This window comes from Nannobrachium achirus (assembly GCF_963921795.1).
Source record: "Nannobrachium achirus genome assembly, chromosome: 23".
In the NCBI taxonomy this organism is placed as follows: Eukaryota; Metazoa; Chordata; class Actinopteri; order Myctophiformes; family Myctophidae; genus Nannobrachium; species Nannobrachium achirus.
Window position 1 is genome coordinate 34,838,804 of NC_137830.1, and position 14,472 is coordinate 34,853,275.

A 14,472-nucleotide genomic window follows, 5' to 3' on the forward strand; every position below is an offset into this window, starting at 1 on the left:
ATTGTAGAATTATGATTCTGTGTGTGTGTGTGTGTGTGTGTGTGTGTGTGTGTGTGTGTGTGTGTGTGTGTGTGTGTGTGTGTGTGTGTGTATGTGTGTGTGTGTAATACCTGGTTGATTCGGCGCTTGTCTTGTCATCTCAACAACTGTACCCCCGCCCATTCTACACTAGTTCCTGTAAACACAAGTTAATTTCTTGTAAACACACTACTGCTTCCTCCAAACTACCTGTATCACAACATCATCTCCAGCTGTACTTTTTTAAATTCATCTTTTCTCCAATATGACCAGTCGCTCTTTGCAAGCTATTCTTTCCCTGAAACAGAGATTCAAAGTAAAGTTCATCACACACCGGGAGTTCTTTTTCCCCCTGCGCGATTAAGTCGCCTGAATTCTTTTTTTCCTCAACACTGTTGTGTCATGAGTACATCAACACAGAAAGGGAAGGAGATTTATATTCGAAACGAGGCCGACTTCCCACCGCGAAAAATAGCATCGACCAAGATGAACGACGCCTCAACTAGGCTATATATCCGAATGCGAAATATCCATCCATTCCGCGACTCTCCCGGTGTGTAAAGACATGAACAGATATTGTGCCCCGACCCCTGGCCTCATCGTCATCATCATCACCCGGCAGTGGACCTGTGTGGTGCGATCTGTAAAGACTTGATCGGTGACATAGAACGGTGGCATCTGCTGAAGCTCTGACGGAGTCTTCGTTTTATGAATGGATCTGGGCCGTGCTGGCCAGCAGTTTATGCCAGCTGACCACTCGCTTGCGCAGGTCCACTTTGTCCAGCCACACGTACGCCTCCCCGATGAGGGTCTTCTTCACAAACTTGCCCCCGTTCGACACCAGGAACAGCTTGACGATGCAGGAACAGAAGTAAGAACACAAGGCATAATATTTGATCAGTGGTGGAAAAAGTACTCACATTTCTTTTTAAGTAAACGTGTCGATACTGCAATGTAGAAATACTCTGTTATAAGATCGGAATTCAAATGTAGGCTACTTGAGTGAAGATACAAAAGTATTGGTATAAAAATGTACCTAAAGTACCAGTAAGACTCCCTAATCGGGAGATAAGCGACCGTAGGTCACTTATCTCCACAAATAGGGCAAAAATGTGTTTTTCCAAAATCTTCCTGATCCATGTTGATGACATGAGTGTAGACATAGTGTGTAGTGAGTTTCGTGATTTTAGGGCAAAATCTGTAGGAGCAGTGTCCAAAAATGTGTTTTAAAAATCGGCCTGAAGGTGGCGCTAGAAGAGGGGCATGTGAGAAATGAGGGGTGGGGTCTCCGCGTTGCCTTGGCGGACGAATAGGTACCGGGCCCGGCTCTCCCGGACGCTCCTAGCCCGAGTTACGGCATTTTATGTGAGCTGCAGTGGAGGGGGTCCTCCACTGGGGGCGCCACCACTTTTGCATCCGTTCTGGAGCAGCAGGAGTGGGTGGTCCCCAGGAATTCCCCGTGAGCAGCCCCGTTGGGGTGGTCATTTGGTCATTTTTGCACATGTGGTCATTTTTTACACCTGGGGGTCCCCCAGGGACCTGGGGGTCCCTGGAGCTCCGGGGGTCCTTGGAGGTTGTAGTTTGGCAGTTAAGGAGTGTGTGTGCAAAATTTGGCATGGATGGGGGCAACGGTTGTGGAGATATGAGCAGGACAAAAGTGTGACGTGTGACTGACGGACTGACTCACTCACGGACAGCCCGTGGAGGTTTTGGTAGTAAATGCGACCTACGGTCGCAACCAAAAGTATAAATGCAGAATGTCCCCTTTCACAAGTTTTCAAATGTATGAAATGGATAAAAATCTTTTGAAAATATACTGTATGGCTATTTTCAAATGGCCAAAATGTATATAGGGCTGAAGTGGTTAGTGTATGTTTTGTAATAATAATCAAAATCTACAAAGTAACTAGTAACTAAAGTTTTCAAATAAATGCAGTGGAGTAAAAAGTACCAGTAAGACTCCCTAATCGGGAGATAAGCGACCGTAGGTCGCTTATCTCCACAAATAGGGCAAAAATGTGTTTTTCCAAAATCTTCCTGATCCATGTTGATGACATGAGTGTAGACATGCTGTGTAGTGATTTTCGTGATTTTAGGGCAAAATCTGTAGGAGCAGTGTCCAAATCGGCCTGAAGGTGGCGCTATATGGGACAGATTCATGGTGATGGGATGAGTGTAGACATACTGTGTAGCGATTTGCGTGATTTTAGGGCAAAAACTGTAGGAGCAGTGTCCAAAAATGTGTTGTAAAAATCGGCCTCATGGTGGCGCTAGAAGAGGGCCATGTGAGAAATGAGGGGTGGGGTGTCCGCGTTGCCTTGGCGGACGAATAGGTACCGGCCCCGGCTCTCCCGGACCCTCCTAGCCCGAGTTACGGCATTTTATGTGAGCTGCAGTGGAGGGGGTCCTCCACTGGGGGCGCCACCACTTTTGCATCCGTTCTGGAGCACCAGGAGTCGGTGGTCCCCGGGAATTCCCCGTGAGCAGCCCCGTTGGGGTGGTCATTTGGTCATTTTAGCACATTTGGTCATTTTTTACATCTGGGGGTCCCCCAGGGACCTGGGGGTCCCTGGAGCTCCAGGGGTCCTTGGAGGTTGTAGTTTGGCAGCCAAGGAGCGTGTGTGCAAAATTTGGCATGGATCGGGGCAACGGTTGCAGAGATATGAGCAGGGCAATAGTGTGACATGTGAGGTGTGACAGACAGACGGACGGACAGACTGACTGACTGACGGACTCACTCACAGTTTGTGCAGGTTTTGATAGTAAGTGCGACCTACGGTCGCAACAATATGCGCCTCTGAGATGTAGTAGAGTAGAAGTAAAACAATTGCAAAAACTCCAGGAAATTAAAAAAATAATACCTCAAAATGTTGGTACAGTACTTGACTAAATGTACTTAGTTACTTTCCACCACAGACTAAAACATACTATGTTCATTGCAGAGCGTATATTCTGCGAGTGAGGTAGTCAGAGATTGGATGGGCACCTGTAGGGAGTGACCAGTGGGAGTGAGGTAGTCAGAGATTGGATGGGCACCTGTAGGGAGTGACCAGTGGGAGTGAGGTAGTCAGAGATTGGATGGGTACCTGTAGGGAGTGACCGGTGGGAGTAAGGTAGTCAGAGATTGGATGGGTACCTGTAGGGAGTGACCGGTGGGAGTAAGGTAGTCAGAGATTGGATGGGTACCTGTAGGGAGTGACCAGTGGGAGTGAGGTAGTCAGAGATTGGATGGGCACCTGTAGGGAGTGACCAGTGGGAGTGAGGTAGTCAGAGATTGGATGGGTACCTGTAGGGAGTGACCAGTGGGAGTGAGGTAGTCAGAGATTGGATGGGCACCTGTAGGGAGTGACCAGTGGGAGTGAGGTAGTCAGAGATTGGATGGGTACCTGTAGGGAGTGACCGGTGGGAGTAAGGTAGTCAGAGATTGGATGGGTACCTGTAGGGAGTGACCGGTGGGAGTAAGGTAGTCAGAGATTGGATGGGTACCTGTAGGGAGTGACCGGTGGGAGTAAGGTAGTCAGAGATCGGATGGGTACCTGTAGGGAGTGACCAGTGGGAGTAAGGTAGTCAGAGATTGGATGGGCACCTGTAGGGAGTGACCGGTGGGAGTAAGGTAGTCAGAGATTGGATGGGTATCTGTAGGGAGTGACCAGTGGGAGTAAGGTAGTCAGAGTTGGATGGGTACCTGTAGGGAGTGACCAGTGGGAGTAAGGTAGTCAGAGATTGGATGGGTATCTGTAGGGAGTGACCAGTGGGAGTAAGGTAGTCAGAGATTGGATGGGTACCTGTAGGGAGTGACCAGTGGGAGTGAGGTAGTCAGAGATTGGATGGGTACCTGTAGGGAGTGACCGGTGGGAGTAAGGTAGTCAGAGTTGGATGGGTACCTGTAGGGAGTGACCGGTGGGGTTCATGCAGAAGCGGAACGTCTCGTTGAAGGAAGGCTCGCGGTCGTGGCGACACACTCTCGTCTTCTTTTTGATGATCCTCTTTTGGGTGGCGATGTTCACCACGTACAGCTTCACGTACAGGTCTACACACACACACACACACGCACGCACGCACGCACGCACACGCACGCACACATGCATACATGAATGTTCATTCGGTTAATCGTTCTATACGTTCAGTCTATCAGTCTATCCATTTATCCACCTATCCATCCAAACTATGTATTGACACAACGCTTGCCAGGTATTCAATAATTCATTCATCCGACTCTGCCTGGGTTCCAACGCTGTCTTGGAAGGTCGGACGATCTTTTTTTCTTTCTCCCGGAAAAGAAGAATTGTAACCGCGATGATCCGTTTAAAGCTTGTTTTGAGCGAAAACGCAATCTGGGAAGAAGAGCTAAATCGATTTTTCTAAATCCGATAGCTTTGGAGCAGAAATATAGGGTGAATAGGTCAATTCCGGTTCTAAGCATCGCATAGCAACCGGGGACGCTTCATAGAGTGACCGATTCATTCATACTTCCGTGATCACTGAAAAAAAAATAAAAAAAAATGGTGGTGAAGCGTGTATATCTCTGCTGTCGGGCTGAAACCTCCTAACTCCAAAATGTTCATTTTCGGGGAAAATGAGCTCAAGTGGAGTTAGGAGGTTTTGTCCCAAGCACCTTTTACTACTTTCCATTGGTTCAATATTATTTTAACCAACACTAAGCTGTAAAGGGTGTTCAATAGCCCTGATTTATGCCAAAAAATCAAAAACCTCAAAAATGGAGTTAAGAGGTTTTGGCCAGACAGTGATATATATGTCACGGTTTGTTAGAGAAACAGTACGGTCGAGAAACGGAGCACTCGCCGTGCGGCACGGGGCGGAACAAGCGGTCGCCACAACAACGTCCTCCAGGCGGAGCCGCTCGATTGTCCACGACATTGCAAGCGGCGCGAAGGCCAGCGGACCTGCTCTTCGCCCCCGAGCGCCGCAGGCGCGAGTGGCCGCGAAGAGCAGGCCAGGGCCGCGCGGCCGGCGGAGCGCCGCGCGAGTTACGAAGCCGTGGTGAATGCAATCGTTATATTTATGCCCAGGCCGTAAGGCCTGGGCAAGCCCACGATAAACACCCTGTCCAAGTGACTACAATGGAGCTAATGGCTAATGGCTAATGGCTAATGGCTAAACACTGCCGAGCTAGGCTAGTAAATAAAGAAAGAGAGTCGCAAACGAGTGACGTCAGCGCCTTCACTAGTGAATGGCTGTCGTCGCCATCTGGTGGTGATTGGTGTGTGGTGAACGACAAAACAAGCGCTCTTACAATGAACGTACTGAGTTACCCAACATACTGTTACAACATACTGTAACATATATATGTATGTACGTCCTTGGTGGCGAATGTCTAAAAATGCATTAATGCATTGAATGACCACTTTAATCCTCACTGTCTGTTTGCGTGTGTGTGTGAGTGCGTGCCCTGACCTGGCAGGTGGTCTGGTGTCTTGAACTTGTAGGTGATGTTGCGACACTGCAGGATCTCCAGGACCAGATGCTCCCCCTCCGTCTTCATCTCCTTCTTCAGAGCAATCTTTATCTCCCCCATCACCTGCGTCTTGCCTGGACACACACACGCACATGCACGCACACACGTCATTTATATTACTTTGCTTCAACTTTTCAACATTTCAGGATGGTGCTTTGAGTTATGCCATTTTAATTTTTGGCATTTTTAATTCATAACCCTGAAGTCAAAAATAGCCAATAGCCGTACAACCTAATAAAATAAAATAAAGGCTATGGCTTTGGGAACCGAATCACAATGCACTGGCAATTATGTAACCTGCAAAACATTTGATGAACTATGACTGAAATGACATGTTTGTTCTCTCTTATGTATGTGAACACCGCCCTCTGCTGGACCATAAGTGTACTGTCAACATGAGTACAGACAGTGTGGCAAACCAACCACATCAAGCACCTGAAGATGTTCTAAACAGCCCGGAATGACCCCCGGTTGCCTTGGCAACTGAAAGGAGAAGTCATTTTCTTAAGCTTGATAAGCAAGACTCTGGTAAACACTATTAATAAATCAGTAAGTGGATGACCGAGGAAGAAAGATGGAAAATGAGTTTTTTTCTATTGGTTAGTCACGCCATGGAGACTAGAGTTCAATAATACTTTTAGTTTTTTGTCGCATTCCTAAGACAAAAATGTGATAACAATAAATTTACCTCCATTCGTTCCGGATGGGGACCCGTTTCGAAACGGGTCCCCATCCGGAATCAATGGGGGTAAATTTACTCGAATAAGATTTTTGTCTTGGAATGTGACAAAAAACAAAAAATATTATTGAACTCTACTCTCCATGGCATGAGTAATCAATAGAAAAAAAGTCTTTTTGGGGGTGAACTACTCCTTTAAGTACAGTACTTCAGTAAATGTACTTGGTTACTTTACACCACTGCTGTCAGATGCCGCGTGAATTTTGTGACGGATAATTTAACACCTCTGAGCTGTTTTCATGTCTGTCAGGTCGTGTCACACTGTTCCTATGTCACGGTAGTCCTACAGTTTGTGATGATTTTGTGACAACTCAGAATCCAATTTGGCACAGAGGGGGGGAAAACCCCTGTCAGAGTCTGGTGAAAATAACCTGTACACGATGAGGGAAACGATGCGTGTGAAGCCCACGCAAACACATGGAGATGGAAACACAACAACAAACACATTAAAGCCCTTTGCACACAGGACAGTTGCGTTTCTTCCGTTTGCTGTATGAATAAAAACGCATTGGATTTGGTGTGCAATGCTGTGCGGAATCGGTGCTGCGGATCCCAAAAGGAGTCATAAAAGGAGTGATACGTTTTTTACCTCATGCGACAAGACGCACGAATCGAACTGGGTTCGATCGAGAAAAAACCGCACGGCCGCAGCCACTCGTTGCACGGCTAATTCGGATCCGGTGTGCATGAGGTCGTAGAGAATCATTGTTTTCTTTAAAAAAAATGAAATTGTCAGTTTTATCCGTGCGGATAAACGCGCCTGTGTGCAGAGGGCTTAAGCCAGTGGTTCTCAAACATTTTCATGTCAAGGACCCCCCAAATCGACACTTATTAGCCCGTGGACGCCCATTTGAAATGATATGCCAGGGACCCCCATAAGAGAAGATTTTTACAGCTCTAGCAGTGATTCTCAACCACTTTCATTTCAAGGACCCCCAGTTTGACATGCATTAGGCTACAGAACCCCCATTTAATGGCATTTCTATCTCTGAGACCCCGATCTATATTGTAAAATCAATGTTTGTTTAACTGAGTGTACAAATGGAACCAAATGGACATGTTAGGGTCCATTTGGTTCCATTTGTACACTCTCTGAGTTTGGTTCCTAAGGGTCCATTTGGTTCCTAACTATCATTTAGCTGGACTCCCTGGAACCCCCTCAATGACCCCTGGGGGTCCCCGGACCCCACTTTAAGAACCAATACATTAAGCTAACTATGGGGTACACAACTCCTCAGTGTCATGTCTGCTTGCTTATCACTGCAATCAATACTAATCCTCAAAATCTAATGAAAAAAGAAAACAATACTTTTATGTCTCTTTATATTGACATCAGAAAGTAATTTCAATTCATAGCAGAGTAAAGTACTCTTCTGTTAAACAATAGTGTTTGCTTTTGGAAATGGTCTAAGACAACGCGTCTTTCGTGCCGTGTTGTGAGCTTGTTGATCGGCTATTTTCACTACTTCTCAAACATTTGTGTTCTAATTTATGTTATTTCTTTGATTGCGCCCGTAGGTCGCATTTACTATGAAAACCTGCAGCTCCCGTGCGTCAGTCAGTCTCGCCTCATGTCACGCTCCATATGCTGTATACATACATACGGACAAGCTGTGCCGGTTCTGACAGTAAACTGCGACGTACGGTCGCAATCAATACCATCAAATATGGTAAAAGTAACCAACATTAATTTGTTGAATGTATGCATTCATGGGTACACATAAGGAAATGTATAAAAAGGTGTATAAATGAGATGTAGAGATATGTCCTGAAGAAAAGCAGAAAATAGTTTAGCACAGATGGACATGCGCCGATGCGCGCAAATCTAACCTTCAGAATCACTGTGTCCCATTGATGATTTCATCACGTCAGTGCCGTTTGGTATCTTTCCACTAGAGAGAAGAAAAAAAAAAGGTTCTTTAATATACAGCATAAAACATTCACATATAGTGGGGCAGAACTGAAAAAAGACCAGGAGATGAGGTTGAGTCTTATCATTGTTTAAGTTATAAAGATGCTCATACAGTATGACACTATAGGTCTTTATGAGCAATGTGAACTGAGTGAGCAGACTCACAATCGTGGGACCTGGAAAATGGCACTGTCCACCTCGTTGGTCTCTCCCTCCTCATCCAATAGGCTGTAGGCGCTGCCACTCAAACCGCTGTCCAATGAGGCTGCCGTGACGGGGGCGTCGCCAGACCTGTAGCCGGACCGTGCTGTGTGGAGATCGGAACGCACAGGTCACACAAGAGAAACACATGCGCTGCGTCCGAAATTCCTTACCAACATACTATTTGCTTTAGTGTGCCAAAATAGGATGTGAGATTTTTTTGTGTATGTCAGAAAGCTTAGTAGCTACTCAATAGTACGTGAAATGCATACTACATTAGGGAAATATTACCTTGAGCAATACTGGACACTTCGGTGTTATGAATGTACCACAATGCAATGCGGTAGTGATGACGACAACAACCTACACGAATTGGCGGACAGTGATCAAATTAAACGCACCTAGAATGTTGTTATTTGTTGAAACCGAGGACCAGGGCCGCAACAAACCATGTTGGTGCCTGAAGCACAACTGCCCCCCCCCCCCCCCGCGAGTGAAATGTCCGCGAAATTTGCGGGGTTTCCCGAGTTTTGCATGCAGTAACAGCAACCATGATCACATCATATAACAGATACAGTAGGCTATCTAACAGCACAGCACCATAACTCCACTGCCATGTTGATATAGTTGTTGAGCTGGGCAGGGATAAGTTACTTCATAAGTTGATTCTTACTTGCAATGTATCAGATCAGATCAGTTTATGACCTCCACTGGGTGAGTGTCTGTCTGTGAGTGAGCGCAGATGACTCAGAGTGTAGTGGACTGTGCTGCGGCCCCGCCCCCAGATCAAATGGATCGGCTTGGCTCTTCTTTTTTCTTTTCTCTCATTTTTAGGACAGTCCAGTAAACAACCTTAACTTTTAAACACAATGATAAACTATTCTATACTGTACTTCTGCTGGCCACCATGGGACACTTTGCTAACACAACTGAAACGATTAAATTGTGTATGCACTCAAAAGAATGTTGAAAAATAGCTAATAGTGATTAGTGTGTAGCATGTAGTGTCTTCTAGAGTGTGATTTTGGACAGGAGAAACAGGAAGACAAGCACTCAAAGATCCATGAATGTGCCACCAAGAGCCAGGAAACATCACTGAACAATTCAAAAGCCATCAGAATATATCTGTTAAATACAATTATAATTACCTTCTACTGTATAAATAATACAATGCAAAGTTAAACAAAAACATTGAATTGAATTGTAACGGACATTGTAAGGGAAAGCACATAAACACTGGTGCGAGGCATGTGGACAGGAGTAGCATACTTAAGGGGAACACACACTGGACGCGGAGGCGGCACGGAGGCGGCACGGAAGCGGCGCGTCAAAACATATGGCCCCATTATTTTCAATGTACTAACCCACATCGGCACCTCGCCTGCCACGCCGATGCGCCGCTGTTCTATTTTTCCAGCGTTGCAGCGCGGTGAATATGTTCTCCCATGGTTCTCCCCACCGGGGGAAATAGATGTACTGTGTGGCAGCGCGCCACATCCAGTTGGGGTTACTGTGCGTCACTTCACGTGCGTCGATACCGCGACGCGGCGCTGCGCAGCCGCCTGCGTCCAGTGTGTGCTCCCCTTTAGCATACTTTCTTTCACAGAGACAGGACAGGTAGATGTACAGTACTAACCCACATAAAAAGCATCAACGTAAAACGGATAAAAAGCCATAGGAATATTATTACACACACAGGTAAGGACAAGGAGTAAACAAGAGGTTACGTAGACCCTAATGACAGCGTTAGTCGTCTATATGGAAGCGCTACGTGTTACTGTGTGTGAGAATCTACCATCTGATTCTATTTATGGCTAAACTTTGGTTTTTAAAAGTGCTTTAATTCTTCTTTGTGTCTTAATGTAATTCCTGTCAAAAGACAGCCCGTTTGCACATTTTGTTTTCCAAACGTGAACAAGGTGACAGTCGATAAGGCATTGAGGTCGAGCATGAGTAATGTCTTAAAGATGCATGGATGTCGTTGTCACTCAGTATGCATGGCGACATGGTTCACTTTTGCGGCTCATCAACACCATGTGATGAAGGAAAGGTTCATTTATTAAAAAGTGTTTTAATAACCCAAAAAACATTCCCTTTCATGGTATTACTGAATCCCGTGAAAAGCCACTAACCACTTTTAACCTGGCGTCCCTATTTTTGGGGACCAAAAAGTATGTTGTAGGACTTTTTATGGTTAAGTAAGTAAGTTATGAATCACTGGTGACGTTTCTGAGTGCGTCTCTCTGTCCTATTCCTGTCATTTTTTTTAAATAGCTTTTTTCCCCCCACATTCCCTTCTTTGTTTCCTCTCTGCAGGTGTGCGTTAGTAGCAGCAGTTTCCCATCATCCTCTCTTTTTCTCTCACTCTCTCGCTCTCTCTCTCTCTCTTTCTCTCGCTCTCTCTCTCTCTCCTCCACCCCTCTCTGCTTCAGTCACACGACAGGAGAGGAGAGGAGGACTCGTGGTTGAGGTGAGGGGGAGAGAGAGGGGAGGTTCTCACCTCCGGCGGCCTGCGGCCTCTCTTCCGACGCCGCCTTCCTGAGGGTCATGTGTCTGCCGTCCGCTCTGCTGCTCCCACCGCCGCTGGCCGCCGCGATCGAAGGCAGGGCGGGCAGCCAATCGGACGCTTTCTGCACGGTGAGCACGCCCGCCACGCTGTGCCTGTGGTGCCTCAAGGTGGCGAGGCGGCCTCGTTGGCCCGGCGGTCGGAAGGCAACTGGCGAGGTTTTTTTTTTTTTGTTTGTTTTGTTTGTTTTTGGTTTAGCAGAGCCCGGAGAGGTCAGAGGTCAACGCCAGGAGACAAAGGTCATGGCCGGATGGGTCATATAAGTCAACATGGGGGAGGGGGGTGGGGGGAAGGTGGGAGGGCGAGATGGAGACTCAGAGAGAGCGGTATATCTTCATCATGGCAAACCAGCTTGCAGTGTTGATTTCGTCGACTAAAACTATGACGAAAGGGTTTTTTAGTTTTTTAGTAAAATTAGACTAAAACTAATACTTTTCAGGTGACTAAATTATGACTAAAACTAGATGACATTGTATTCAAAAGACTATGACTAAAATTAAATCTAAATTTGCTGTCAAAAACAACACTGCCAGCTTGACATGTCAATCACATGCAGCCACCAATCAGTGCGCGGTGCACATGTGCCCTGCCCCGCGTGTCACTAAGGGGTGGGGCGGGGTTGTGCAGCGTCTACTGAAGTGCATTGTGGGTCCAGTTGTAGTCAAAACAAGAGAGAGGGCGGGGAGGGGGCAGTGGACTACATGCACAGCGATGTCACCGGAGCAGCTTCGCAGCAGAGCCGTCCGTCGTTTGTTAATTATTAAAACAAATCAAAAGGAACTAAAATAAAAGGTTAGTGATATTTAAGAAGAAAAAGGAAGGGAGCAACTTTCTTCTGTTTCAGTGTTTGCGTAAAACAACAAAGTGTCCGACTTTTAGATAGACGTTTGATTGTTAGATCAAACATCATTTTTTTTTTTGTCATTTTATCGAGTGAACAACTCCACTGAGTCCACTCATTAGATGTGTCATAAATATTTATATTTTCTAGTTATGGGAACATGGGTGATTTGTGACAAGCGATCAACAGAACACTGATCCGACCTTTCACTCTGCGGCCGTTATGTCTGTTGGTTTGGGTCCAATTTAGCAAAAAAGCAAACAGAGTCGTCCAAATGTCATAGGACTCTAAACAAAGAAGTGAAATCGAGTGCAAAATCTCTGCTTTGAACCAATACATTTGAACTTTAAAAGAATATTCTTTTTTGTATTTAAATTGTTTTAATTATTCATTATATGCATGCAGCTTGATCATATATTAAATACCTTATTAATCAACAAGGTTTAGAATTAATTAAAGGTTAAATTAATCAATTTAGAGGTTTAAAACAGGCGGGCGACCTGTTTGGGTCGATTTGTGAACAGGGTGACGGCGCGGGTGAGGAGCTAGGAGATCCAGGCGGTACAGAAGAAAAGCGGAGTGACACGGACGCACTGTGGACACGAGGTGGAGGGGGGAGGGGGGTGTAAAAGAGAGTCAACTGAGGAAAAGGAAGGGAAAAAAGGAAAGAACGTAACAGAAGGTGGAACAGATGAGTGCTCGGAGGCCATGCGGCAGAGCAGGAGGCTTCATTTGCGTCGTGGTTTACTTGATTGGAGGCGCTGCTGGGGCGGTGGCTGCTGCTGCTGCTGATGCAGAGGCGAGTCGCCCGTGGCTACGGCGGCATCGCTTTCACCGCTTCCAGTGGCGCCGTCTCGGTGGTGGTGGTGGTGGTGCTGCCGCGAGGCAGCGCTTTTGCCGGAGCGTGAAGCGTCGCGTGAAGCGCCGCATGAGCGAGCGTGCTGCTGACCGTGTCCGTGGGTTTGGCTCTCGGGCGGGGAAGGCTTCGAGGCGGCGGGGCTACTGTGAGATTTCTCAGTAGCTGCCGCCTGCGGGTCTAAAACAACCAGATTCACCAAATTACCAAAAAACTTGCGAGAAGCCAACCTACAGTCTGTTGACTGTAGTCTTTCTGAGTCGTGTGTTATGCCGTTTAGCTAACTTGGCTTGTAACTTGATTTCATCCTGGTAATTTGAATAATATTTAGCACTAAATCAGGGTAGAATTCAAAGCCTTCCACGGCCACGTTGCCCTCAGTGACAGGAAAAAGCAGCGTTGGGGGAAGCTAGAGGCCTCTAAGCTGAGTGAAGACATGGCAAACAAAAGGAAAACACAAAGCAGCGGAAAAGCGTGAAGCTGAAGCTAACATGGGTGATGAAGAGTGTTTATAGAAGAATCTTATGTTGATAATCAGAAAGATAGATAGATAGATAGATAGATAGATAGATAGATAGATAGATAGATAGATAGATAGATAGATAGATAGGGCACATTAAAACATTTAAATGTATGTATTTAGTTTTAACAGCAAACAATTGACAATCTACAAGCTCACAACGCGTTGTGAACTTGTAGATTGGCCATTTCCGCTATTCATCATACAACAAGGTAGTAGTTCACCCCCAAAATGATTTTTTTTGGCACGAGTAATCAATAGAAAAAAAGTCATTTTGGGGGTGAACTACTCCTTTAAGGAAGAAATAAGGAAAGAGAAAGACAGAGAGAAAGGAAAAATGGAAGAAAGAAAGAAAGAAAGAAAGAAAGAAAGAAAGAAAGAAAGAAAGAAAGAAGAATGGAATGACAGAAAAGAGGACAGAAAAGAGGACAGAAAAGGCACAGATGACAGAAGATTGTGGTAGGGGTGGTGTTGGAGGTGGAGGTGGACGACACGGGCAGGTGAAGCGGGGAATGCCATCATCTCTTACCCTTGGCTGGATCGGGGAAGATCCCGTGACTGCGGCTCTTGATGACCGACGACTTGGGCGATTCCTGGCTGTCCTGCTGGGCCGAGCCGGCGGTCTTGGGAGAGGAGTGTTGAGACTGAGAGGAGGACGGTTTGGAGGAGTGCTGCCGGCCCTGGCTGGAGTGAGACCGCCGGTGGTTGTCGCCTTCAATCTGCTCCTTCAGAGGGATCCAGCGAGGGATGTTGTCCAACTGGACCGTGTTGGACAGATCTATGAGGACCTGGGTTGAATTGATTGATAGAATATCAGACTGTGCTACCCCTTGGACATATTTGTTTGGGAAATATGACTATTTATTCATGAGTGTAGAATAGCGATGGGACGGTAAGCGATATTATCGTTTATCGTGATAAAAAACACTCGCGATAATCGTATCGTGGAGATTTCATTTATCGAGATATCGTCCTCCGTCATGCACTGGGATCAATTCAACTTTTATTTGCCGAGCTGCATATCCGGTACCACTTAAACCCTCTATAATTGGTAAAAGGTACTTAATAATATACATACTTGATACAGTCTTTTCTTCACTCTCCATCAAATGTCTTTGCCAAAAAATAGCCGATCTACAAGCTCACAACGCGTCACAACGCGTTGTGACCTGGGATCAATTCACCTTTTATTTGCCGCGCTGCAAATAAAAGACGCGTTGTGAGCTTGTAGATCTGCTATTTTTTGGCTGCCCCGGGATAATGGATTTTGATTATCGCGATAATATCGTAAATCCCGATTTCTTTGGTCGCAATAAACGTGATATGAAAATGTCATATCGTCC

At 46.1% G+C, this 14,472-nt stretch overlaps 1 protein-coding gene across 1 annotated transcript in view; it reads right to left on the minus strand.

Moving 5' to 3' along the window:
- Positions 1 to 724: 724 nt before the first annotated feature.
- The window catches only part of pcloa (piccolo presynaptic cytomatrix protein a), a gene marked incomplete at both ends in the record, with an annotated part of 108,645 nt that continues 94,897 nt past the window's right edge, over positions 725 to 14,472 (minus strand). Inside the window, 8 exons of the mRNA XM_080754347.1 lie at positions 725 to 868; positions 3,903 to 4,048; positions 5,434 to 5,568; positions 8,064 to 8,125; positions 8,311 to 8,452; positions 10,847 to 11,062; positions 12,502 to 12,789; positions 13,659 to 13,917. Of these exons, the coding sequence (XP_080610473.1) occupies positions 725 to 868; positions 3,903 to 4,048; positions 5,434 to 5,568; positions 8,064 to 8,125; positions 8,311 to 8,452; positions 10,847 to 11,062; positions 12,502 to 12,789; positions 13,659 to 13,917 (1,392 nt within the window). The remainder of the gene's footprint in view (positions 869 to 3,902; positions 4,049 to 5,433; positions 5,569 to 8,063; positions 8,126 to 8,310; positions 8,453 to 10,846; positions 11,063 to 12,501; positions 12,790 to 13,658; positions 13,918 to 14,472) is intronic.